General features: G+C 55.5%; 1 protein-coding gene across 1 annotated transcript in view; it reads left to right on the forward strand.

Moving 5' to 3' along the window:
• The first annotated feature begins 7,888 nt into the window (after window positions 1-7,888).
• Window positions 7,889-24,252, forward strand: part of KCNC1 (potassium voltage-gated channel subfamily C member 1) — a 42,843-nt gene continuing 26,479 nt past the window's right edge. The window contains exon 1 of the mRNA XM_028517489.2: window positions 7,889-9,496. Coding sequence (XP_028373290.1) covers window positions 8,927-9,496 — 570 coding nt within the window. The 5' untranslated portion in view covers window positions 7,889-8,926. The remainder of the gene's footprint in view (window positions 9,497-24,252) is intronic.

Below are 24,252 nucleotides of genomic sequence, written 5' to 3' on the forward strand. Positions count from 1 at the left end.
AGGTGATGGTGCTTCCCTGACCAGTGTGGCTTAGTTGGTCGGACATCCTCTGGCAAAGCGAAAGGTTGTGGGTTTGATTCTCCATCAAGACTGATCCAAGTTTCTGTCCGTCTGTTTCTCCCTCTCTTCCCCCCTCTCTGTGAATAAATATTTTTTCTTCAATGATGGTGCTAATGATGAAGAAAAGTCCATTGTAGCTCAGTTTTTTTCTCATGTATAAAATACGTAAATCCTCTGCACACAACTCACGACTATTAAAGAAAAAAAAATTAAAATGTGAGGCTGTGTAATATTTGTTTCTATACCATACAGGGTCATTTTCGCATAGTTATTCTTTTTTCAGACAACATTTAACAGCAGACTTTAATTCATGGAGAACTCTCCCAATATCAGGACAGAGTGAGTCCCAGATGAAATCATTGGCTACATAATTCGTGGGATCGAGGCCTGGCTGTGCCACTGATCAGCTCTGAGACATTGGGCATGTGGCTTAAGCCGAGGTCCCCAACCTTTTTGGCACCAGGGACGGGTTTCGTGGAAGACAGGTTTTCCATGGACAGTGGAGGTTGGGCTGGGGCTGGGGGGCGGGGACAGAAGGCGGAGCTCAGGCCGGGGAGGGGCGTGGGAAACAAGAGGCGGAGCTCAGGCGGTAATACCAGTGGCGTCCAGGGACCAGGAGGAGGGAGGTTGGGGACCTCTGGCTTAACCCATCTGGACGTGGGCTTTCCTTCTGTGGGTGGGATGGATTAGTGAGCTGAAAAGGTATGTTCTGAAATTCTTTAGTAACTCACTCAAAGCATTTCAGAGAAAGAGATAATGAAGTAGGTCTTCCACGGACAAGGGAATTGGAACCAGGACAAACAGGTTTTTCTCAGCATAAGCCAATAATTTATAGCCTCCTGCTTCACTGATCCACCTTTTATTTTTCTCAATGTCTTCTTGAGATATAATTCATATGCTATAAAATTCACCCCCTTTAAAGGGTCCAATTCAGGGGTTTGCACTGTATTCTCAACGTTGTGCAACCATCACCACTATCATTCCAGGACACTTTCATCACTGCAGTAAGAAACTCACACCCATTCATAGGCAATCCTCCCCGTCCCCCATCCTCCCACCCCCGCCCCCAGGAACCACAAATCTATTTCATCTCTCTGGATGTGCTTACTCTGGACAATGGAATCACACACTGTGTGGCTTGTTGCATCTGGCTTCTTTCACTTAACATAATGTTTTCAAGGTTCATCCACGTTGTAGCATTTATCAGTGCCTCATTCCTTTATGCAGCTGAATAATATTCCATTGTATAAACATATCACACTTGATCCATTCATCATTTGATAGATATTTGGGTTGTTTCCATTTTTAGCTCTTATAAATTATGTTGCTATGAACACTGACCTACAAGGTTTTGTGTAAACATATGCTTTTGATTCTTTTGGGTATATACCTAAAAGTGAAATTGCTGGGTATATCATAACTCTGTGTTTAAATATTTGAGTAACTGCCAAAATTTTCCCCAAAGCAGCCACACCATTTTGCATTCCCATCAGTAGTGTGTGACAATTCTAATTTCCCCACATCCTCTACAGTACTGTTACTGTCTCATTATTTAACCACCCTGGTGGGTGTGAAGTGGTATCTCACTGTGGTTTGATTTGCATTTCCCTAATGAGTAATGGCACTGAGCATTTTTCCCCTGTGTTTATGGGCCATTTATATACTTTCTTTGGATAATTTTTAAAGATCCTTTTTTCATTTTAAAATTAGGTTATTTGCCTTTTTATTGTTGTGTTGTATATTCTTTATATATTCTAGATATAGACCCTTACCAGGCATATGATTCACGAGTATTTTCTCCTGCTCTCTGGGTTGTCTTTCCACTTTCTTGGCCGTGTCTTTTGAGGCACAAAAGCTTGTTTTTTGTATTTCAGTAAAGTCTAACATGCCTATATTTTTCTTCTGCTGCTTGTGTTTTGGGCATTCTATCTAAAAAACCATTATCTAATCCAAATCCTTCTAAGAGTTTTCTAGTTTTAGCTCCTACATTTAGGTATTTGATCCATTTTTAGTCCATTTTTTTTTTGTATATGGGATGATGAATGGATCCAACTGCATTCTTTTGTGTGTGGATATTGGGTTGTCCCCACATCATTTATGTTGACAAAATTTTCCCCATTGAGTTGTCTGGGCACCCTTGTCAAACATTAATTGGCCATAAATGTATGGGTTTATTTCTGGACTCTCAGTTTTATTCTATTGATCTATATGTCCATCCGTATGCCAAACATATCATCTTGATTCCTAGAGCTTTGTCGTGAGTATTGAAGTCAGGAAGGTAAGTCCTTCAGCTTTTTTCTTCTTCACGATCGTTTTAGCTGTTCTGGGCCCATGCATATCACGAGTGTGTCTTCAGGCAGCCCTGTCCCGGTGGCGACTTCAAGAACCATCAACCTTGAAATATTGAAGCTGTACATTGGCATGGAAATTTAAAGTAGGTACTTTCTGGTGCACAGAAAAGATGAGTTTTTCATTTTTACTTATCTTTGATGCAGCTTTTATAGAATAACTGTTGTTTCATTCGCTGAACATCATTCTGTAATTGCCAAAAAAGTTGCAACTGTCTTTCTTAGCATTGTGAATACTTCTGAGTAACTATAACTGATTTAAAGCATTATGCAGGTGTGTCAAGCAGTTAATAAAAATATTAGGCTAGTTTCCCTGGACTTTTCATGTTTATAATATTTGTCAGCTTTTTGAAATTTGCATCTGGTCCTGATTTCTTTTCTAAGTCCAAATAAATATGCACTTTTGTACCCAATTTTCTATTCTTTTTTTTAAGTGACTCCCATCCTGGCGGGGTGTCCCAGTTGGTTGAAGCATTGTCCCACATGCCAAAAGGTTGTGAGTTTGAGCACTGGTCAGGACACATACCTATGTTGCGGGCTCAGTCCCCACTTGGGGCACACACAGGAGGCAACTGATTGATGTCTCTCTCTCTCTCTTTCTCTCTCCCCTACTCTCTCTCTAAAAATCAATAAACATATCCTTGGGAGGAAATCAAAAAAGAAAGTGACTCCCAAACGTTTAAACTTGAGGCCCCACAAAACCTGGACCCACCCTGCCCGCTGCTGACGGTGTTTACCGGCAGCCTGACTTGCACCAGGTGCCCACCAGGAGGCGCACACTCGGAGAGCCCACAAGACTGCTATCAAAGGAGCTGGAGAGAGAGGCAGAGCCTTGGGACAGCCTCACACTTCCAGCTGCTTCTAGGAGGACTCGGTGGCCCCTGTCCAGTCCTGGGGGACACCCTTGCAGAAATGCCCATGCCCTCCTTCCCTCCTGGCACATCCACACCGCTGACATCCTCATGCATCCTTCATCACAGCCTTTGTTTCCCACTCCCCACCCCACTTCCATCTTCCCCAAAACCAAGCTGAGGCAGGGTGACACTCTGCCCCTTGGGCCACACTGACACTTTGAGAAACAGCAGGAGATCAAGAGGTTAAGGGCTGATCACAAAGTTTGGAGGGGTGGGCAGTCCAAGGGAAGAAAAATAAGGAAAGGAGGGGAAGTTCAGTGAGAGACACTATCTTGTTTAATCCTCACAAAATATTATTTCCTTTATGCAGATGAGGAAAAAGAAGCCTAGAGATTAAAAGTGACTAGGTCACACAGCTAGTAAGCAACAAAATGATACCTGTAACCAAATCTGTCTAGTCAGTGGTTCTCTCAACTGGAGGACATTTAATCTCCCAGAGGACATTTGGCAGTGACTGCAGACCTTGGTTGTCATGACTGGGGAAGGGGTTCTACTGACATCTAGTGGGGTAGAGGCCAGGAATGCTGCGGAACACCCCACGATGCACAAGACACCCGTGATGACCAAGGATTATCTGGTCCAAATGCCGATAATGCAGAATGAGAAACCCTGGCCTAGCACTTCCCCAGAGTATTCTTCACCGTGGCCCCTTTCTCGACTTCCCCGGGTCTAAGAGATCTGGGATCCACTTGCCCAGTGGCTTCAGGAAGGGACAGCTGTACACCTACCCATTCTCAGGTTAGGTACCAGGGTCAGCGCTCAAGCTACGGGTCTAGCAGCCACAGTCCCCAGGTTCCCACTCTGGCACCTTTAGGTTCACTCTCCCCTGTCCATCAAAGGGAGGCGTTCCTGTGTGGGGAGGAAATGCCTGTCCTATTGCTTACTGTAACCTCAAAGCCTACCGTCAGTACCCAGGTTAGGTTAGCTTCCAGATGTGGCCACAAGATGGCACTCTAACCCATCAAGAATGCTAAAGCTCTGGGCCTGGGAGGGCAGCATATACTTTGTGCCAGCCTGGACAAAGGCCTGGAGGCTGGTCTTGGGCCAGTTCCAGAGCCTAGCCGGACTAGATCAAAGGCCTGCAAGTGCCAGGTGTGAGAACATAGGCCAAACTTGGCTTCAGGACTCCCTTCGCCTTTTTCTAGTGCAGCCCAAGTTCATCCTCTCAGCCAGTCCTACTACCGATCTTACAGGAGCCCAACAACCCCTCCCCACTAGTCTAAACAAGAGAAATTCCAGAGATGAGGTGTTAAGGATATAGAGATTATTGCTATTCATGTACAACAATAAAGAAATTGAGGCATAGAAGAAATGAGTAATTTGCCCAGGGTCACAGCTAGTCAATGGTAGAGTTGGGATTTGAACCCATGCAGTCTGGTTCTATGCTCCTAGCCACTGAACACCTGACCTGTTTGGTAGTGCACTGCCCCCGGCCCAAGCTACTGATCCCAAAGACCCTGGTATGGGACCACAAGACTTCCTCTCTGCAGAGGAAGAGGAAAATGGCTATGAGTAAGGGCAGTGCGGCTCAGAAATGGAAAGGTTCTCAGCTGGGCTGCGGGTCTGTGGTTAGTGGTTGTGGCTGAGAAGCTAAGGCTCCATCAGCAAGTCCTCCTCTCACTCTCAGTTCTCTGGGGCCTTTGTCCTTCCTTTACTGTGATGCCTTCTTGGTTTTTCTGAGCTTTCTGCAAATGCCAGCCTTCTTGCAGTGTGAAGAGGAAGTGAGAAAAGAGACTTTTACATCCCTGCTTGGGATAGAGAAGGTGGGGGACACTCTCCGAGGTCTGGGCTGGGAGTGTCATGAAGGATGAAGGTGAGAATCCTAAAGTGGGACAGTGTGGGGCACCTGAGAGGCAGCTCCCCTCTCCCACCTGGGAGGCTCTCCTCACTGAGCCTTCTCTGCTTGCCTCATAGCAGGTTCTGGGGAGTGATGGATGCCCTCTGACACTCCCCTTCCCTCCGACCACGACCTGCCTCTTTTTCTAGCACATCCTCCGGGGCCAGGCATGACCAGAGCTCCTTCCCCATATGAGGAGCCTGTCGCCTGTCTCTGTCTCTCCCCCTTCTTCTCTCCACCATCTGGGGCACGCTTCAAATCCCCATTGTGACTCACCATGGGGTAGTGGCTTGAGTGGGCTCTGCACTGACTCCCTGAGAGACCCTGGTTAAGGCCCTCCCCATGACTCAGCCTCAGTTAAGGGCTCTAGACTCCTATGGCCTCTGATACTGGGATTCTAGGACCCTGACCCTTCTCCTTTCTCAAACTACCCAGCCTTTACTGAGGAGCTCCTGTGTTCTGGGCACCGTGGAGGGAAGCAAACAAGGAGCATCCCTGGAGGAAATGACAGTCACTTTTTGGAGATGAGCTGGAGAGGGATGGGGAGTCACACTTCCTTACCATGTGGTTCTGCAGGAGAGGGAAGGGACGGAGCCCTGGGCCCCTGTGGCTGGCAGAATCACAGAAGGCTGCCTGGGGGTTGGAGAGCCGTGAACATCTGGCTGGAAAGAAAGGAAGGTTTGGAAAGACCTCTTTCTTGTCTCTCCCCATCTTGGTTCCTCCCAGGCAGGTGTATGTGTGTATGTCTCCATATTTCTGTGTCTGTCTGCTTCTCTTCCCTCTGGGGTATCCATTTCTCTGTTTTATTACTTTCTTGGATTGGGGCAGAGTTTTCTGAGAGCCTGGGTCCAGGAGGTCTGAATTTGGGCCAGGCTGAGGCCTCTTTATGGTTAGAGGTTGGTGCTCACTGGTCAGAGTGAGAGGAAAACTCAAAAGCACTCTCACCCTTGCATTATTCTGAGAGTGCAGAGGAAATAGCTCTCATTTAGAGGAATAACACAGATCAATCACTGGAGAGAGGACTGGCCCCACACACCAGCCTTCTCTTTAACTCTGCCCATCTCCACCCTTGTTTCTGCCCTGACTCTGCCTCTCTCTGTCCTGCCTCTTGTCCTTCTCTCTCTCACCTCTTGCTCTGCCCTTGGCCTTTCTCCACCATCTCTACTCCTCCAAATCTTTTCCCCACTGCACACAGATTTCCCTGGGGCCAGGCTGGGATTCCCCTGTCAAAGCGAGGAGAGAGATGCCTGCAGCACAGCCTGTGTCCCCAGGCCCGCAACAGTGTCCGAAGGTCAGTGTCAAGGGACAGCTGTCTGCACAGTTAGCAAGTGCCGACAGGTAAATAAGAGCCTCGTGTCTTCTTAATTAAATCGCCCTTTGCTCGGGCAGTCTTGTGTTCGATTGAGCTAGGCTGAGATCGATAAGTCTCTTTCCCGGCACAGCCACCCCTGGACCTGGGCCTGACTTTCTCAGCTCTGTCCAGGCCCACCTGCCCACCATCCCAGCCCCGACCACACCCCAGCCGGAGAGACCCTCGAGGGCAGGGTCTCTTGTGCTCCTGTGCCTGGGATAGAGCCTGGAACCAGGAAAGGAGTGATTGCTCAATTGAGTAAACTGAGGCAAACAAGGGTCAGGAATGCTTGGAGACCACAGCTGCAACTCCCACCCCCACGATCATCTTTGAAGCTGTAACAATTACAGCAGGCAGCTGCTCCCATCCAGCCCTCGGGAACAGGGTCAGCTTACCAACCAGGTAGCTGAAGTCCTACAGGGAGAGGGGCAATTGTCAACATTCAGGACCACCTTCTGACCTCTAAGGGCAGAATGCCCTTCCCATAAGCGGTCTCCAATTAAGGATCCAGCGCTAGTGTGAGAGGATCAGTGGGCGGGATCCACATGGCAGAATGTGTGGCACTCACGGGAGACTAGGGTCAGGCTGGAGTATGAAGGTCCCAGGGGTCAGTAAGGGGTGGAAAGAGGTTAATAAGCACCCAGGACTATCGGATTGTTAGTAGAGAGTTTAGAGGACGGCATGCGTGTTGTGTGTATGGAGGTGGAGGGAAACTTACTTGTGGGTCCCGGGGAACATGTGAGAGGGTGGGTACCTTTGAAAGGATCATGTAGGCTCCAGATTCTGTGACAAGGGTCAGCGTTAAAGGGTTGCTTGCAGCAGCCAATACTGGTCAGGGTCAAAGTGTCTCTCCTACCGGTTTCCGTTCACTAGAGGATAAGATAGTCCCTAGTTTCAAAAGAGAGGGGTGAGGGCAGACGCCTTTTTCATTTCGGTCTGACCCGGGGACGCTGGCCTAGTCGTCTCCCAGGGCCCTCTCGCAGCTAGTGGCACTCCCCTGGGGCGGAGCGTCGGCGGGTCCCCCTAGAGCTGCAGGAGCCCTGTGGGGCGGGCGCCCCCAGCGCCGGGGTTGAGGGAGGCCGGGCTCCGCGCGGGGCTGGGAGGGGGGCGCGGAATCAGGGCTTTTTAGGACCCAGCGCGGCACCTTCCTCCGGGGGCGAGTGCGGCTGCGCGCGCTGTGTGCCCGTGTCCGGAGAGCGGCGGGCTGGACGCGGACCGCGCGAGCGAGCAAACGAGCAAAGAGAGCAAGCCAGCCAAGCAGCAGCCCGGGCGGCAGCAGCGGTGCGGCGGCGGCAGCCGCTCCGCGCCTCGCTTCCCTGGCTTCGCCTAGCCGCACCCAGACCCACCACCCCCGCCTCCCGGGCCGGACCACTGCAGCCCCCTCGCTTCGGCCCGCAGCGCCAACTGCCTGTCGGAAGCGCGGCGCGGAGTGCGGGGCGCAGAGGCACCGGAGCCAGTGCCCGCCGGCCCCGCAGACCGTATCCAGCCTGGAGAACCCCTGTCGGGCCCCACACAGCTCCACAGCAGTCCGGGAGCTGTCCCTTCAGCACCGCAGCCGGAGCCGGAGTCCGAGCGCAGCCCAGCGGAACCGCAGCTTGAGCCCAAGCGCACCGAGCGCAGCGCTCCACCGCAGCCGCACGGAGCAGCGTTCCCGGCGCCCCTGTCCAGGGGGCCCGCCATCTCCTTCAAGAGGCGGGGAGAAGGAGCGAGGAGGGCGGGCAGGCGGGCAGGCGCGCCCGCCTCCGGGGGGGAGCAGGCAGCCAGGCAAGGAAAGAGGGTGGGGGCCGGAGCCCGCCCTACGCCCCTAGCTGCAGCCCGGCCACGCAGGGAGGAAGGCAGCGGGCCATCTCCCCCGCGTCGAGAGCGCGCTGCAGCGACCACCGCACATCAGAGCACGAATTTCCTGGCCCCTTCTCCCTCCTCCCCCTTCCGGGGGGCTGATCTATCTGTCCGGCCCTGGGAGCAGCTGACCTTACCTACAAAAGCTTTGTGTCGATTTCTACATTTTTCCCGCTGAGATGGGGATGGGAGCCCGGTCCCCCCACCCTCTTTTCCCTCCGCCCAGGTCTCGCCGCTGAGCGCCGCCCCCCTCCCTCCCTCCCTCCCTTCTTCCTTTCCTCTCTCCCGCCCCTCTTTCCTCCTCTGCCTCCTCCGCAGCCGGACCAGCTCTCTCCTACATCTGGCGCCTAGAGACCCTTGGGATCCCGCGCACACTCCCCCGGACCGGTACCCGACAGAAAGCGCCCTGAGGGGCTTGCGTTGCTCTTGGGGTCTCCAGAGTCGCGGTCCTCTGTACCCCCCGACGGCTGGGGGGAGGGGGGAGGAGGCCGCGCGCCCCCCTCCCCGGCACCAACTCCCCCTGGCGGCTGCTCCCATGGGTGTCGCTGGGCCGCGCCATGCCTAAGGGGGCGCCGCGATGGGCCAAGGGGACGAGAGCGAGCGCATCGTGATCAACGTGGGCGGCACGCGCCACCAGACGTACCGCTCGACGCTGCGCACGCTGCCCGGCACGCGGCTCGCCTGGCTGGCAGAGCCCGATGCCCACAGCCATTTCGACTATGACCCGCGTGCCGACGAGTTCTTTTTCGACCGCCACCCGGGCGTCTTCGCGCACATTTTGAACTACTACCGCACGGGCAAGCTGCACTGCCCGGCAGACGTGTGCGGGCCGCTCTACGAAGAGGAGCTGGCCTTCTGGGGCATCGACGAGACGGACGTGGAGCCCTGCTGCTGGATGACTTACCGCCAGCACCGGGACGCTGAGGAGGCGCTCGACAGCTTTGGCGGTGCGCCCCTGGACAACAGCGCTGACGACGCGGACGCCGACGGTCCTGGAGACTCAGGCGACGGCGAGGACGAGCTGGAGATGACCAAGCGCCTGGCACTCAGTGACTCTCCTGACGGCCGGCCTGGTGGCTTCTGGCGCCGCTGGCAGCCTCGCATCTGGGCGCTCTTTGAGGACCCCTACTCATCCCGCTACGCGAGGGTAAGTGACAACTTACCCATCGGAAGATGGGGCGGGGGTGTATTTGAGAACCGGCACCTAGGGAGTCAGAACTGAAAGGGGTGCGTGTGTGTGTACACATAACGTGTTCGTGTGTAAGAGAGGAGATGATTTCTTTCGAGGGTGACTAGTTTTGCACGTATGTAAGGTCTCTGTCTGTGTTTCCAGATTTAATATGTATGAGCACATATAAATGGGTGTGTTAGTGTGTGTGAGTAGATTGTGTGTGCCTATTCATGTAAGTGTGGCCGTATATATTTGGGTGGGTAAAGAATGTGAGAATTAGAGAGCACGTGTATATGTTTGAGTGTGCAAGAGTATCTGTGTATCATGTTTGTGTCTCTGCAGATGTACATTGTGAAGGTCTGACCTGCCCTTTGGATTTTGGTGTGGGGAGGGAGGCTGGGCACCCTTCTTCTCCCCAGGTAAGGGCATCTGGAGCCAGCCAGGGCCCACAGACAAGGGCTTGGGGCCTGGCTCTGCTACTGGAGGCAGACCCCTATGCCCAGGGAGCAGCCTCAGGCCATTCGGAGGCGGGGGTCAGGGGGAGTCATTATGGCTAATCACTACAATAGTGTGGTAGGTGGTACAGGACTGGGTGGTGGGGCGGTGGGCGTGATTCTTCTGAAGCCTGCCCCTGGGAGGGAGCCTGTTCTTCCTTCTTGTCAAAAGGACAGAGTCTTGGAGGGGCCTCTGGACTTACGCCTCTGGGGCCTGCCAGGAGTAGAGAGAGGGTCGAAAGGGGGCACCAACAAGGAGAGGGTCTGTGAGAGGTGGGTGTGTCTTCGTCGGCCACTCCCCTTTCCTGATAGCCAAGTGTGCTTGTTACAGGGGAGGAAGGGCACCCTGCTGCTGACCTTGGCCCCTCTGGTGGCTTCTCCGGATCAGTTTTCTCTGCAAAACAGGAGAGGGAGGTCTGGTGAATTCTAAGGGTTTTTGCTACTGAACCCCAAAAGGGAGGCAGTGGTAGCAGCCACCTACTTTGGAAGAGATACCCCTGGCCTTCACTGGACTCTGCCCTCAGGCCTGCATGGAGCCTGAGGCATGAAGGGGAGGGTCGGAGATAAGAATTTAAAGGAGAGCCCCTCCCTCATCCAAACCCTTCACCCCTGCAAACCTCTGCCTCTGCCCACTCTCCTTGCTGCTCTGTTCCTCATGCCTTCCCTCCTGCCCACTAGAAGGGGGGGGGGGGGGAGTCTGGGGAAGGGGAGGGGGCAGGAGTGTCTGCCCAGTTGCTGAGGACAGTGTGGGAAGGGGACTTGGGGCCACTGAGGTGCCCCATAGGCAGAAAAAAAGCTGTGTTTAGGCACAGGCCTGGTAGATGTATTACTGAAATAAAACACTCAATGTTTTAGTGTCCTTTAAGGAGAGAGCAGCAGGTCAGAGTGTTATATAGTAAATCCCAGAATAAGATATGTATGGGGGAGTAATAGGAAGAGAGCTAACCCCCTTGTTTTGCCACTGAGGTCCCTGCCCAAGGTCACCAGGGAGCTAGAGGCTAAGCAGGACCAGAATCAGGTCTCCTGGGACCTCATTCTCCTTAGAGCTGGCCACCTTGGGCTCAGCTTTAGGGCTCTGGCCTGAGTCCCTGAGTTTCAGAATTGGCAGGGGTCACATGAGGCATGTTCCAGCCCCCTGCCCCCATCATCTCTTCCCACTGGACATTCCTTGGCAGAGGGGTGGCCGTCACCTGGTGCAGGTACATGGGCTGGCTAGTGCGGTTTGCAGTCCTGTTGGTATACACACCTTATAGAAAAGTCCCAATCCCACTGAGTGTCCATGGAAGAAGAGCAGACTCGGAGGGAAAAGCTGGGCAGTAGAGGGGGTGGCAGTGAGTTAGAAGGTGACCCCCCAAGCCTATCTTTCTCCAGGAGCCTCACAGAGTCATTCCAACATTCTTGGGTGACAGATGAGGACACTGAGGCCCCCAGGGGAAGGGACCTACCCAAGGGCACACAGGCACTGAGGGCAGAGCCTGGATTAGAACCCAGGCCTCCTGCCGCCCTCCGGCAGGCCTAGCTGCATTGCGCTGCCTCTCTGCGGCTCATCTGCGCAGAGACCAGTCGGCTGCCCGCCCTCCCTCCCCCTCCATCTTTGCTCTGCCGCTGCCTGCCGCTGTCACCTTCGTTCACCCCTCCCCCACAGGCCCCAAGCCTCCTCAGACTAGTGGGCCGGGATTTACATTTTTATTGTAGATTCTAGACCCGAGTCCTGTGTGTGTGTGTGTGTGACATTGTGTGTGTGAAAGGAACGCTGTATGTATGAGAGAGTCTGTGTAAGAGACTCTTCAAGTGTGTGAGAAAGACTATATGAGAATAAAACTGAGTGTGAGAGTCTGGGTGTGGTGGGGGGGTGTGTGTGGTCAGACTGACTGTGTGAGGTTCTGTGGCTCTATGTGAGTGTGAGAGACACAACTGTGTGAGTGTGAGAGACACAACTGTGTGTGTTTTGAGAGATGGACTCCGTGTGTGAAAATGAGACTGTAGCAGGGAGAGTGCATGTATAAGAAAAAGAGACTATATGTGTAAGAGAAATACTGTGTGTGCCCGTGTGTGTGTGTGTGTGTGTGTGTGTGAGAGAGAGAGAGATTCTTGGGAGAGGTGTGAGGGACTTGAGGTGAGTGTGAGTGCATTGACGTGTGTGGCCAGTGTGAGACTGTATGTGAGGCTGTGTGTGGGGTGGAGAACCCTCTGTTGCTGTGTGTGCATGCATGTGACGAGTGACAGAGACCTTGTGTGGCCTGGGTGTGAGTGTGCCTTCAGGAGGACGAAACTCCAGACCAGCTTCCTGCCTGCTGCCTCGTTCTCCTGGGACTTCCGAGCTGCCCCAGTGAGCGGCTTCGCTCCCCATGTCCCGTCCTCAATAGGAGTGCTCCGGAGCCCTGGCCAGCTGTCTGTGCGTGGCCCTGGCAGCGAGGCCACCTCACCCAGGCCTTGGCGTCGGCCCTGGAGGACAGGGGCTACTTGGCCGGGGTGGGAGGTCCCATCTGAACTCTTCAGGGCTGACCGTGCTCGCCGGAGCAGCTGGTCCCCTGGCCCCTCTTTCCTGCGGTTCTCAGGGTGCCCAGGCTGAGGGGCTGCGGGGTGGGGGGACGAGCTGTGATGGGATGAGCCCTGCTTGTATTCTGGGTGCGGGGTGGTGCCCCAGACACACGTGACCGAAAGAGGACGATGGCACTACGTGGTGAGGGCTGTGAAGGGGCTTCCTGGGGCTCTGAGGGTAAGAACTGTGCCAGGGGAGGTGACGCTGGCCCAGGCATTGAGGGGCAAGTAGGAATCAGCCAGCCGGCCAAGGGCAACAGCAGTCCTCATGTGCCATGCTGTAGAGGTGAGGGGGCAGGCAGGGCTGTGTTGGGGCAGAGCCGGGGCGGCCCTGACTTGAAACCTGACCTCCTCCCCGCCCTGGGGGCCGGTGCAGGTCTGAGGCCCTTGGCTGTCGTTGGAGATTTGCATGTTGTCATTGGGAACAACGTTCTGTGTCAGGCCAACGGAAGTCCCTGTGCTAGAGTGTCCTCTGTGTGTGCGTGCATGTGTGTGGTGACATCTGTCTCCCAGAGTCACTTGACCTTCCAAAATGCCCATGGAAGCCCCACCTCCCTCCACCCCCACTGCCCACCTCTCCTCCAGCCCCAGGCCTTTGTCACTGCACCTTGTCCCACGGACAGTGGGACCTGATGGAGCCCGACACCTTCTCAACCCCCCGGGAAGGAGTTCTCCTGACAGCGGGGATGATGAGGTCACCCAGGGACTTCTGTGTCTCCCTTGGGCACCAGGGGACACAGGGCTCTTGAGCTGTGCCTTGGCATGCAGAGTGGTGGGGATGGAGCAGCTACCAGGGCCTTTCTCAGCAGCTTGCCCCCTCAGCTCAGAGCCTACTCCCCCAGGTCGGGGCCCCGGGTGCGACACAGTGACATGTGATGGACACCCCTGAGCAGCTCGAAGGGGCTGGGTGTGCCCCACCCCAAGTGCTCCCTGCCACAGGGTATGCCCCATTCATCCTCTTTCCCGTGATGCTTTACAGGTGTCCTTGTGTGTTTGAGTGGTCCCTCCAAGCCACCCCCAACTCCCCTCCTGGTAAAGAAAGGCACAAACCCAGCATCTCCTAGTCTGAGTCTCTCAGCCGCTTCACCTCTAAAATGGGCGTAATGATAGAACCCACCCCAGAGGGCTGATGGAAGGATGAACTGAGGCGATGTGTGGAGAGCCTGAAGTCACAGGGCCTGGCATGCAGTAAGTGCTTCATAAATGTTGGCTGCTGTTATTGCTCCTGTTGGTTGCACGGTCATTGTACTCCAAGACTCTCTGGACTCCATCCTTCGCCCTCTGTTTCCACGCCCACCCTCCTGCTTCAGGCCACCGCTGTTCCCCTCAGGCCGGCCTCTCCACCAGCTTCCTGACTGCTCTCCACCTCCCCTCCCTGCACCTCCAGTTCTTTCTCCGCTTGAGAGGTCTCTCCACTCACAAATCTGTCAGCTCACCTCCTTGCCTGCTTAAAACCCTTTGGTGCTTCCCTGGCCCATCCCTGCGAGCCTCTCCAGTCTCCTCTGGCCTGGCTGTCCTCATCCCTCCCTGAGCTCCAGCCGCCCTGGCATCGTTTCAGTCCCTTGCACGTGCCAGGTCTGCCTGCCTGCCGCAGGGCCTTTGCATATGCTGTTCCTTCTGGAGCACTCTTTCCTCTTCACACCCCGCCTCAAACATCGTTCCTCAGTGATGCCTCTCCGGACTCCATAGGCCGGGTCAGGATTCAGAACCCCAGTCCTTCCCTTCAGAGAAGCTGTCTGGTTTGTAATAAAATGTTCAGCCTTGCTTGATTCAGGTTTGTCCTCGCTCTGACTCTAAGCTTCTTACACGTGCAGTATATCAGGAGCTATTATTGTGAGAGGTGAGGAAGCTGAGGCCCAGAAAGGAGTGCTTTACCCAAGGTCATACGTCAGCAGGTTATCTGATCACACGCCAGCAGGGGGGCTGGTTCAGAAATGCAGGTCTCTAAGCCCCTACTCAGTAGCCTGCAAACCCCCACCCACCTTAAGACAACTTGGGGAAGATTTGGCGCCTGGTGCTCTGGGGCCTGCGTCTGTGCTGCTTAGCTCTCGGCAGGAGGTCCTGCATCTGCCTGAAGCTTTGGAGGAGATTAGCTCGAGCCTCTGAATGAGGGAGGCGGGTTGTCTCAGTGGTGGGGGAGGGGTCTGGGGGGTACTCATTTCAGGGCCATGGCCTGGGCCAGAGAGCTCAGGAACTTCCCAGACAGCCGAATATAGTGCTCCGGCTATTCTGAGCGGTCCCATGACCAGCGCATTTGCTCTGGACCAAAAGGTCAGGGCCTCAAGCCGCTGCCTCCTGTCAGCCCCCAAGGCCAGTCTGGCTGTCCCCCTGGCCTGAGCTCCCCTTCCCTGGATGCAGGCTCAGAGGAAAAGCAGGGCCTAAGGAGTTCCAGGGACTGTTGGCTGCTCAGTCCTTATTCAGTGGGGACCACCTTCCACGTACACAGGACTAGTGGAGCAGATGGGTGTTCCCAAGCCACCTCCAGCCACTGTCCCCAACTAGTGGAGGAGACACAGGCTCAGAGAGGGAAAGACACTTGCCCAAGACCACACAGGGAGTCAGTGAGACTCAAAATCACAGCCCAGGCCTCTTGGCCCAGGCTCTGGGCATTTGCATTTCCTTTGGTTCTCAGTTTTCAAAGAACACCAGTCGGACCTGTGCTGGTCTCTTACTGCTTACTCCCTTTACTTACCCCCTCAGAGAGGGGGAATAAACAGTTACCTGCCCTCCCACCTCTCTTCCTCACCCCACCCATAGGGCCCAGCACAGCTAACCGGGACCCCCACAGGTTGGTCCACCCAGATTGGCCAAAATCTTGTTCTTATCATCCCCCCCCAGCAGGGTTTCCCAGCACCCCCTTCCTTTCTTGAGTCACAATGCTAATGCTTACTACTTACTGAAGCACTTACTATGTGTCAGAAGTGCTAAGGGTTTGATTCACATATTCTCATTTAATTCTCCCAAAACTCCTGTGGAACTGTATTACTATTTGAATGCCAATGTCACAGGTGAGGCTGCTGAGAAGTTTAGTAACTTATCCAAGGTCAGTTTGGAGAGCCAGCATTCAGACCTGAGTCTGCCCAGCACTGGGCCCCTGTCCATAATGATGGATGGCTCGTACTGCCTCCTGGTGCTCCGGGGATGGCGGGGTATGTGGCTTGCTGTGGCCTGGGTGTGCGTGCTTACCTGGTTCCCTCCTCCCCCACCAAACACTCTTTCCCATCAACTCATCGGGGAATCCTGCTCAGCCATTTCTGGCCCCCAAACAGCGGCAAGTGAGGGTTTGGCCTGGAGGGGCTAAGAGAATGTTCTGGCAGCCCCAGGAAGAGGGTTTTCAGAAGGTGCCTCAACTGCCCCCACCTACAGACTCGTCTGCCTGCAGGGAGCCGGCAGGGAGCTGGGGAAGGATCGCGGTTTCTCCTGCATGAGGTGGGGCACGGTGGGAATGCTGGCCCCTCCTCAGCTCGGCGCTCAAGGCCCTCTGCTCCAGCTGCTCCCTCTGCCAGGCTCTTTCCTCCCTGGCTGCCTCATCTTCGGCCCTCATTCTAACCTCCACGTTTTTGCTCATCTCTTCCCCTCCATCAGTGTACTTTCTAGTTTCTGCTGAACACGAAAAACTGTCCCTCAAGGTCCCTAATGCTTAGCCTGGTTGCTCTGGCCCCTGATGACCTCCTTTAAGAGTGAGGGGTCTGGGCTGGGCACAGTCGCCAGGCTTAGATGATTCAAGCTGGAGGTCCACAGGCCAGCTGTGGAGGCTTGCGGCTGGGGACAGGCAGGTCCTCAGGACTAGGAACCTGCCCGGGTATGAAGAGAGATGAGGCCACAGACGAGGGCCCAGTTGCGGATATCATGCAACTGGGCCAGAGCAAGATCTGTAGCCAGGCCATTAAACCCCCAGGTTCCCTCGGGCAAGTTCTTTCGTCCCTTCAGGCTGTAATTTCTCCACCTGTAAAATGCAGAGGTCATTCTAAATGCCCAGCAAGTTCCTTCCCAGGTCCAGCATTTCAGGAGTCGAAAAATTCTGGGATTCAGCTTCCCAGAGGCACCGTGGGAGACCAGTTAGTCTTCCCCCAGCTCTCCTTCCTCATCCTTGGCCCAGGTCTTCTCTCGGGCGCAAGTGAGCTCTCCCGGCAAGAGAGCTGGTACCAGGTGGTAGGAGCCCAGGGCAGGGGGCTCTGCAGACCTTCCTCCTACATTCATTCAGGCTCCCTCACCTGCTCTCATTCATTCATTCATGCAAGGCATAGTAATCACACTCTGCTTGGGGCCCGTTCTGGTGCTGGGCCCTGTGAGCCATCACTGGCTTGGTAGACTCACCCAGGCCTTCGCAGGCACAGACCTGGGGGTCCCACCTCTTCAGGGTGTGCTTGCTCAGCCCTGTGGGGGGCACCTGTTGCCCTCTTTCCCAGGCCCTTCTCTTGGCTGTCTGCCCTCTGAGAGCTGCGGGTAGGTATACCCAGAGAGGAGATGCTATGCCCGGCTGTGGGGGCTGGAGCAGGGTGGGAGGCAGCTTCGATGGTGCAGGGGCACTGTGCAGAGGGGAGCCGTGAGCGGCTGCTGTGCTGGATGCTACAGGGCCTGCAGGGACGGTTGCTGGAGGGCCCCCGCCCATGGCTGCCTCTCAGACTACTTGGGATGTTTCAAAGAGGCCAGACTCCTGGGCCCTGTCTAGCAACAGTTCGACCCTTAGATCCCAGGGTCACGTCAGGATGTCCCCAGTCCAGGTGATGCCAGTGCTCAGGGAGGAAGGATCTGCAGTGGGGGACATGGGTGCTCTTGCTACTCACTGTGGTCCTCTGACCACAGCACCCACATCACCTGGGCAATTGTTGGACGAGAAGACTTTAGCGCCGCCCCCCACAACCTCCTGCCAGACCTACTGATTCAGAATCTGCATTTTAACAAGAGTCCCAGATGAATCACACACACATTAGGTTCTGAGAAGTGCTGATGAGGCAACAGTTCCCAGTCGAGGGGAAGTGTCAGGATGCAGAGAGGCGTGGACGGGTGCATTCAGGGTGGCGGAGCTGCACGGGTGATTCTGAGCTCTCCTGGTGCCCATGACACTGGCATCCGGGTGGGGGTCCTGGAGGCGAGGTCCAGCTCAGGCAATGGCAATGGAGTCCGGTTGGTCAGACCAAAAACCTGTCGCCGTCAGGGACTCCTTTTTCTCTCACACCTCAGCACAGCCTGTTGTCTGCACATTGCAAACTCACCCAAAACCCAACCATGTCTCATCACCGTCACTGCCACCTTCCTGGTTGAAGCTGTATCCCCTGTCCCCCAGATTGCTGCAAACTGTCCTCCCGGCTTCCGTCCCTGCCAGCACCTCTCCACGCTGCAGCCAGGGCCATGCTGCTGCAATGCTAGTCAGCCTGAGCCACCCTGCTATGTCTCACTCAGGGGAGGAGCCCAAGTCCACATGCACTCCTGCAGCCCGCCTGTCCCTCCGGCCTCCTGGGTTCCCACCAGTGCACTGCTTGTGCTTCTGCCCGAGGACCAGTGGTGCCTTGCCAGTCCTTCCCGGTGCCACACTTCCCCTCAGGTTCCACCCTCACTTCCTCCAGGTCTGCACTCAGACGCCATCATCTCAGACCGCACCCTGCCCTTCCCTCCCCCCATTTCGTGCTTTCCTGTGTTCCCTTTGGCGTTCACTGCCATCTGTTATACTTATTCACCTTGTTTCCTGCCTGTCTCCCCCACTGGAATGAAAGTTCCATGAGGGCAAGGACTTTTGTCTCTTTTACCCACTGTTCTGTGCGTGGAACCTAGAACAGGTTCTGGCACGTGGCAGGTGCTAAGTAAGTACTAATTGAAAGGACAAGGAGACCACAGTTCAAGACAAGCCAGGCCTTGGCGCAACAGCCCTAAGCCTGCTCCTGGCTGGCCCTCCATCCCACAGGCTTCCGGCCATGATGGAGATGCAGAGACTGAGGTGGGAGGAGGGTCCCGCCTGCCATTGCCACTGCCCAGGGCCAGGCGAGGCTCTGCACAGGCTGGCCCCTCCATCTCTCCAAAGTCCTCCATCACGTGGAGTCAGCCCAACTACTACCAACAACTGCAGCTCAGAGGCCAACAAACTATTTTCCAAAACCAAGATGCACACACTTTTAGGATGGTGGCATTGCAGGGACACTGAATTCCCGGGTCTACTCGGTCCAGCCTGACACCCAGGTCTAACTCCATAGGCCTCCGTTTCTCCTGATGGCCAGCCGGGTTTTCCTCCTTCCCTCCTGTCTCCTTCCCTGTGCACTTCTCTGCCTTCCCTCCCATTGGCCTCTTTCATCTATCAGCTGTGTGGGTGGGACGTTCTCCCAGGGGTGTCCAGCCCGCAGGCCGCATGCGGCCCAGGATGGCTCTGAATATAGCCCAACACAAAATTGTAAATTTACTTAAAACCTTTTTTATTTTGCTCATCAGTTTTCGTTAGTGTTTATGTATTGAATGTGTGGCCCAAGACAACTCTTCTTCTAGTGTGCCCGAGAGACGCCAAAAGGTTGGACACCCCTGTATCGAGCCATTAACTACTGGCTTTCAACACAGATTCTACCCCACGAGGGCCCAGCATGCTTTTTGTCCCAGTCTCTCTGCTTTGAACCTTGGTTGAGTCTTCAGTAGAAAGTAGGTGGGCTTCTTGGCCAGCCCCCACTTCCTGGCTACCTGACCTTGGCAATACGACCTGGAGTCTTGTTCTCTCCCAAGAACATAGCCTCTTGAGCCAGGAGGCCTGTGTGCGAATCCCAGCTCGATCACTTCCGAGCTGTGTGACCTTGGACAAGTTCCCTAACCTGTCTGTGCCTCAAGAGAGGGATATAAATAGCACCTGACTCATAAGGAAGTGGTGAGGATTGAGTGTGTTAAGCACTCAGCCCAGAACCCTGAACATAATAACTGCTTAATTACCATGGGTTCCATTATTGTCTTTTTACCAGCGCTTGGCTGTAAAAGGTACAAACACACCCTCACCTGTTCCCTGTCTGCTTCCTTCTTTCAGCGAGCGATTCTCCCTCCAATGCCTCTCTAGGGGTCACCTCACCTGCCTTGACCCTGAGGACGCCTCCTTCCAGAGTCTGCCTTGCAGGGGCCAGATTTCAGGGGTGTCCCCCTGGGAAGCAGGCCTGGATTCTGTCTTTGTTCTGCCACAGACCTGCTGTGTGTCATGGACAGATCACGGCCCCGTCAGAGCCTCAGTCTCCCCGTCTGTTGTAATGGGCCGCTCAGCTGTGCCCTGCCCCCCTGCCCAGCTACACTGGGGGAATGAGAGAGATGAATGATGGAACTTCAGTCACCTACGGGTGGAGAGGGAGAGAGGGCCATTGACACCAGGCTCTGGTCGGCCCCGGCACCTGAGACGCTGACAAGTATACCAGCATGGTGGGGCTGGCAGGCGGGTGGCATGCATCACAATGCAGGATTGAAGCAGGGGACACTCAGGCCCAGGAAGCAGTGGCAGCAGGGGCCAGGCAGACCCCAGGAGCTGCTGGAGGCCAGGGGCTAGGGCCTGGGGCTCCTCTTGGTGCCAGTGGGTAGTGCCCACTCTGGGGCTGGGCCGGCCCGCCACGGCGACGCCGGGCTGAATGGGGACAAGCTAATGTTAGCTGGGCAGCCCCAGATAGCTGAGCTCAGGGGGCTGCAGGAGCCAGCCTCACCGAGCCCAGGCTCAGATACTGCTTCAACCTGGCCCATGGCAACCAGAGGAAGCTTTCTCAAGCTGTGCAGAGCCTCAGATGCCCTTCCACCCTGGCAAGACCCAGCCCTTGCTGGCCTGGCAGCTCTGATCCTGCTGCACCCTGCCTCTGGCTCCAGCCCACAAACCTCTGGCCTGTTGCCCATGGTGTTGCCCCCGCCATCCCTGTTTCCTTCCCCATCCACAGTGCAGGACGGGACGTCTCTGCCTGCACCCCTACTCTGCACACAAAGACAGCCTGTGTAGTTCCCCTGCCAGGGGCTGCTCTGGAAGCAAGGGTGGTGGTGTGGAGCTGGGGAGAAGTTGGTGAGGGAGCCAGAGGTGAGTGGCCCTTCCAGACAAAGTCCTGTCAGCCATTTCCATTTGCATAGCCCTCCACGGCTGCTCACCTGGCTCACTCCAGGTGCGGTGAGAGAAGATGGTTAGTGCAGTGGCTACGGGGCAAGCCGGAGCCACACCGCCTCGGTCCAGACCTGGCTCTGCTGATCGTTAGTTGTGTGACCTCTGCAGGCCTCAGCCACCTCAGCTGAAGAGCCCCCACTTCGAGGGGCTGCCATGAAACCAGCTGAAGGAAACTCCAGAAAGCCCTCGGTGCGGATGTGGCACCGCGCAGGTGTGCCAGTCGGGCGCTGCCGGCATTCCCACTGTTTGGTACAGGGGGGTCTCTTTCTGGGGTGCTTGCCTCCCCGTGGGAGGTCCTGGAACAGGAACCGAATGTCTACCAGGGGGTTGCTGTGACTGGGAGGCTCGGGATTCCCCAGGGAGTTTCTCTGCCCCTGCAGGAGGTAGAGCGGGGATGTGCAACTCCCCTGGGCCCTGTCCTCAGGGCGGACTGTGAACATGCCTGAGCCCTCAGTCTCCCACCGGGGCCAGCGCCTTACCACTGAGCTGTTGTTTTATGCTCCACCTCAGGGGCTCTCTAAGCAACTCTGAGGAACACGGTCCCCTGCTGGGCCACCTAGAGCCATTAGGAGCCCTGGGCAGAGGGCCAAAGGCTGAGCTCTTGGGAAGCCCATGAGGCTGTCCTCTGTCTGCTCAGGGCTGGCCCTGGGCAGCTTGCTTCTCCCGTGTTGCCACGGTGCTCCTAACTTGTCCCCTGACCAGTCCACACACCTGGAACATGGCCCTGGTATCCCTGGGCCTTAGTTTCTTCATCTGCAAGTGTGCATGATGATGCCCCCAGCTTCTCAGCAACATTGGGAGGATCCACTAAGACCAGAGGCAGAAAGATAGTTTGTGAGGGAGAAAATGTGGCTCACAGCAGAGCTGTGCGAGGGAAGAGGCGACCATCTCAAGGGCAGGGCGAGTGTTGGGAGGGGACATGGTCGAGGTGAGAGCACAGGCCCTGGACTTGGCTGGGCCTGGGTTTTGGTCTCAGCCCTGCCTCTGTGTGGGCTAGGACAGCTGTGGCCTGGCTGAGCCGGTTGTGTCATGTGTGTGTAGGGGGGGACGAGTCTCAGAGGGGCACGGCCCCCACAGGGTGCCCGGCACGCAGGAGGCACCGACTGGGGGTTAGCTCTGACTACCTGAGGCACCATCACCACCCCGGTCCATCCTGGGTTCAGACTCCCCTCGGGGTGCTGGGATAACAAGGCTCCGGCTGAGCTGCAGAGACTGGGAGGCTGCCGCCGTGGAAGCCTCGTGCGACGGTCCAACAGCCTCGGGGGTATGAACCACTGTCACCAATGATATATTTAGCAGCACAAAGGTCAGAAATGCCAGGAACTGGCTTCCTTCTAGGCAGCAGGAATTGTGTCTCCTGAGGCCTGGCTGTCACCGAGCAGATATTTTTTTCCTGTCTGGCAGTCGGGATCTGGGTAATAGCCTCGGAGGAAGGAATCACTGTGGTTTGCGCTGGCTGCTGAGACTTTCCATGGCGTCCGCACACCCTGTTGTGCCACCCTCGGAAACCGCGCCAGCCCGGTCTCTCCAGGTCACCCGCCCTGGGCCTCCAGGCGTGTCAGCCGTGCCCCCAGTACATGCCAGCTCCCCTGCCTCCTGCTCTTGCTTAGTCTCCTCCCTGCACCAAGAATGTCCCTTCTTCCACCTCTGTGTGTCTGAAGCGGGACCACCCTTCAAGGCTGGCTGGATGACCCCTCCTGTCTGGAGCCTTTCCTGATCCCCCTCCCGAAGAGACCGCTCTCCCAGGGAGCTCCTCCTGCCCTCGACCCAGCTGACCTGTCGAGGTTACACATCTCCCTGACTCAGCTCCAGCCTCCTAGAGGCCAGGGACCGACTTCAGCAATGCTGGTGCGCACCTGGTACATGACACGGAACCAATTCATCTTTGCTGAAGCAACGCACCTCCCAACAGCCCTGTGAAGTAGGATTCAGGATTGCCCCCACTTTATTGATAAAGGAAAAAGTGGCCCGGAGAGATGAAATGCACGTATAGAAGGCCACACAGTTAGTAACTGGTGAAAGAAGGGTTCAGCCGCATATCTTCTTGGGGGAATTAGAAGGTAGACTAGCGGTGCCTGTGTTCCTTCCCGCCCTGTTATTCGATGGGTCTCTGGTCAGGAATGAGATAGACAGACGGATGATGGACAAGTGGACGCAAGAACGAATAAAAAAATGGGGCAGCGGTGGGTATGGATGAGTGGATGGAGGGAAGGATGTATGAGTAGACTCCCTGCTGGGCGGGAGGCAGGCTTAGTGATGGGTCAACACGTGGATGAATATGGGGACGGATGGATAATATCTAGCCTCTTGGCTTCAAGGCAGAAAAGGAAGTTCCACCTCTCATGAAATGGAAACATCCTAGAGAATGAGACGTGGGAGCTGAGGACTTCAGAGTGGACGGCAGGTGGAGCAACCCACCGCACGTGCAGAGAACGTGGGTTTACCAGATGCAGGCGGGGGACGGTTTGTAGAGTGAGGAAGCCCGGGGGCAGGGACTGGCCCAGGGGCCTGGTCCGCTCTCAAGGTTAGAGGCTCTGACGGATCAGAACCAGGACAGGCTGGAAGGAAGTGGCAGGCAGTGCCATATGACAAGGGAGGATTTAGGGCCCAGGGCTTTCCAGACTCTTGGAAGCCACGGGAGGGCAGACAGTGAGTGGGGGATTGGCCTCTGAACCCCAGGGCACGCTGAGCAAGCCAGAGGAACATGCCTCCCCCAGGCCCTGGATGATCCTGGCTCAGGTATGCAAAGACCCACCATCTTCCCACTGCTTTTCGCCATCAGTCCGCAGGTTCTAGATATGAGCTCCAAGGCTTTCATTCATTCTAATGGCCTAGCAAGGGCCAATGAAGGGGCCACAAACATAGGTGGCCAATCATTGAGCTCGGCAGGGCCAGGAGGTTTAGAAGCTGCTAACTCAGAGCAGATTCTTCCAGCTGGAGCTGAGGATCTCCATCTGCACAGGCACAGAGCCGGGAGCATCTGTGCTCACAGACACAGAGCCCCGCTCCAGCATTCCCCAGCACGAGGCTGCACCCCCTGCACACGTACACTGGCCCCAGCCATCTCCCAGGGAAACCAGGTCCCAATGAGAGTGCCTGGTGTGCCGCTAACTGCTCATTACAGTCATGTCTGCAGCTAAGTATAGCTCCAGCACACACAAGACCAAGACAACAAGGGAAAGTCTTTCCATAAAAAAGCTCCACATGCAAGCACACAAACAGCCACACACCCGTGCTCCCCACACTCGTGCATGCCAGTGGCCTCGGACACTCACGGACCCATCCTTGCACCAACACAAAGTTTCGCTTGCTCACTCAGACACCCCCTGTAGGAAGGGCTGTCGAGGGAGGGGGAGAGTGGTTAAGAGCCCGTGTTCTGGACTCAGACAAAGCTGGGTTCCAAATTCTAACTCTCTCACCTCCCAGGTGTGTTACGATCATGGGCAACTTGACCTTTCCAAGCCTCAGTTTCCTTCTTTGTAAAATTGGGATGGTATCCTCGGTACAGACCTCAGAGATGGTGTATGGGTAAGGAGATGGGCATGTGAGGGTGCTCAGGAACAGGTCAAGCTCCAGATAAGTGATAGCACACAGTAGGTGTCTTTACC

The sequence above is a fragment of the Phyllostomus discolor genome, chromosome 6 (assembly GCF_004126475.2).
Source record: "Phyllostomus discolor isolate MPI-MPIP mPhyDis1 chromosome 6, mPhyDis1.pri.v3, whole genome shotgun sequence".
In the NCBI taxonomy this organism is placed as follows: Eukaryota; Metazoa; Chordata; class Mammalia; order Chiroptera; family Phyllostomidae; genus Phyllostomus; species Phyllostomus discolor.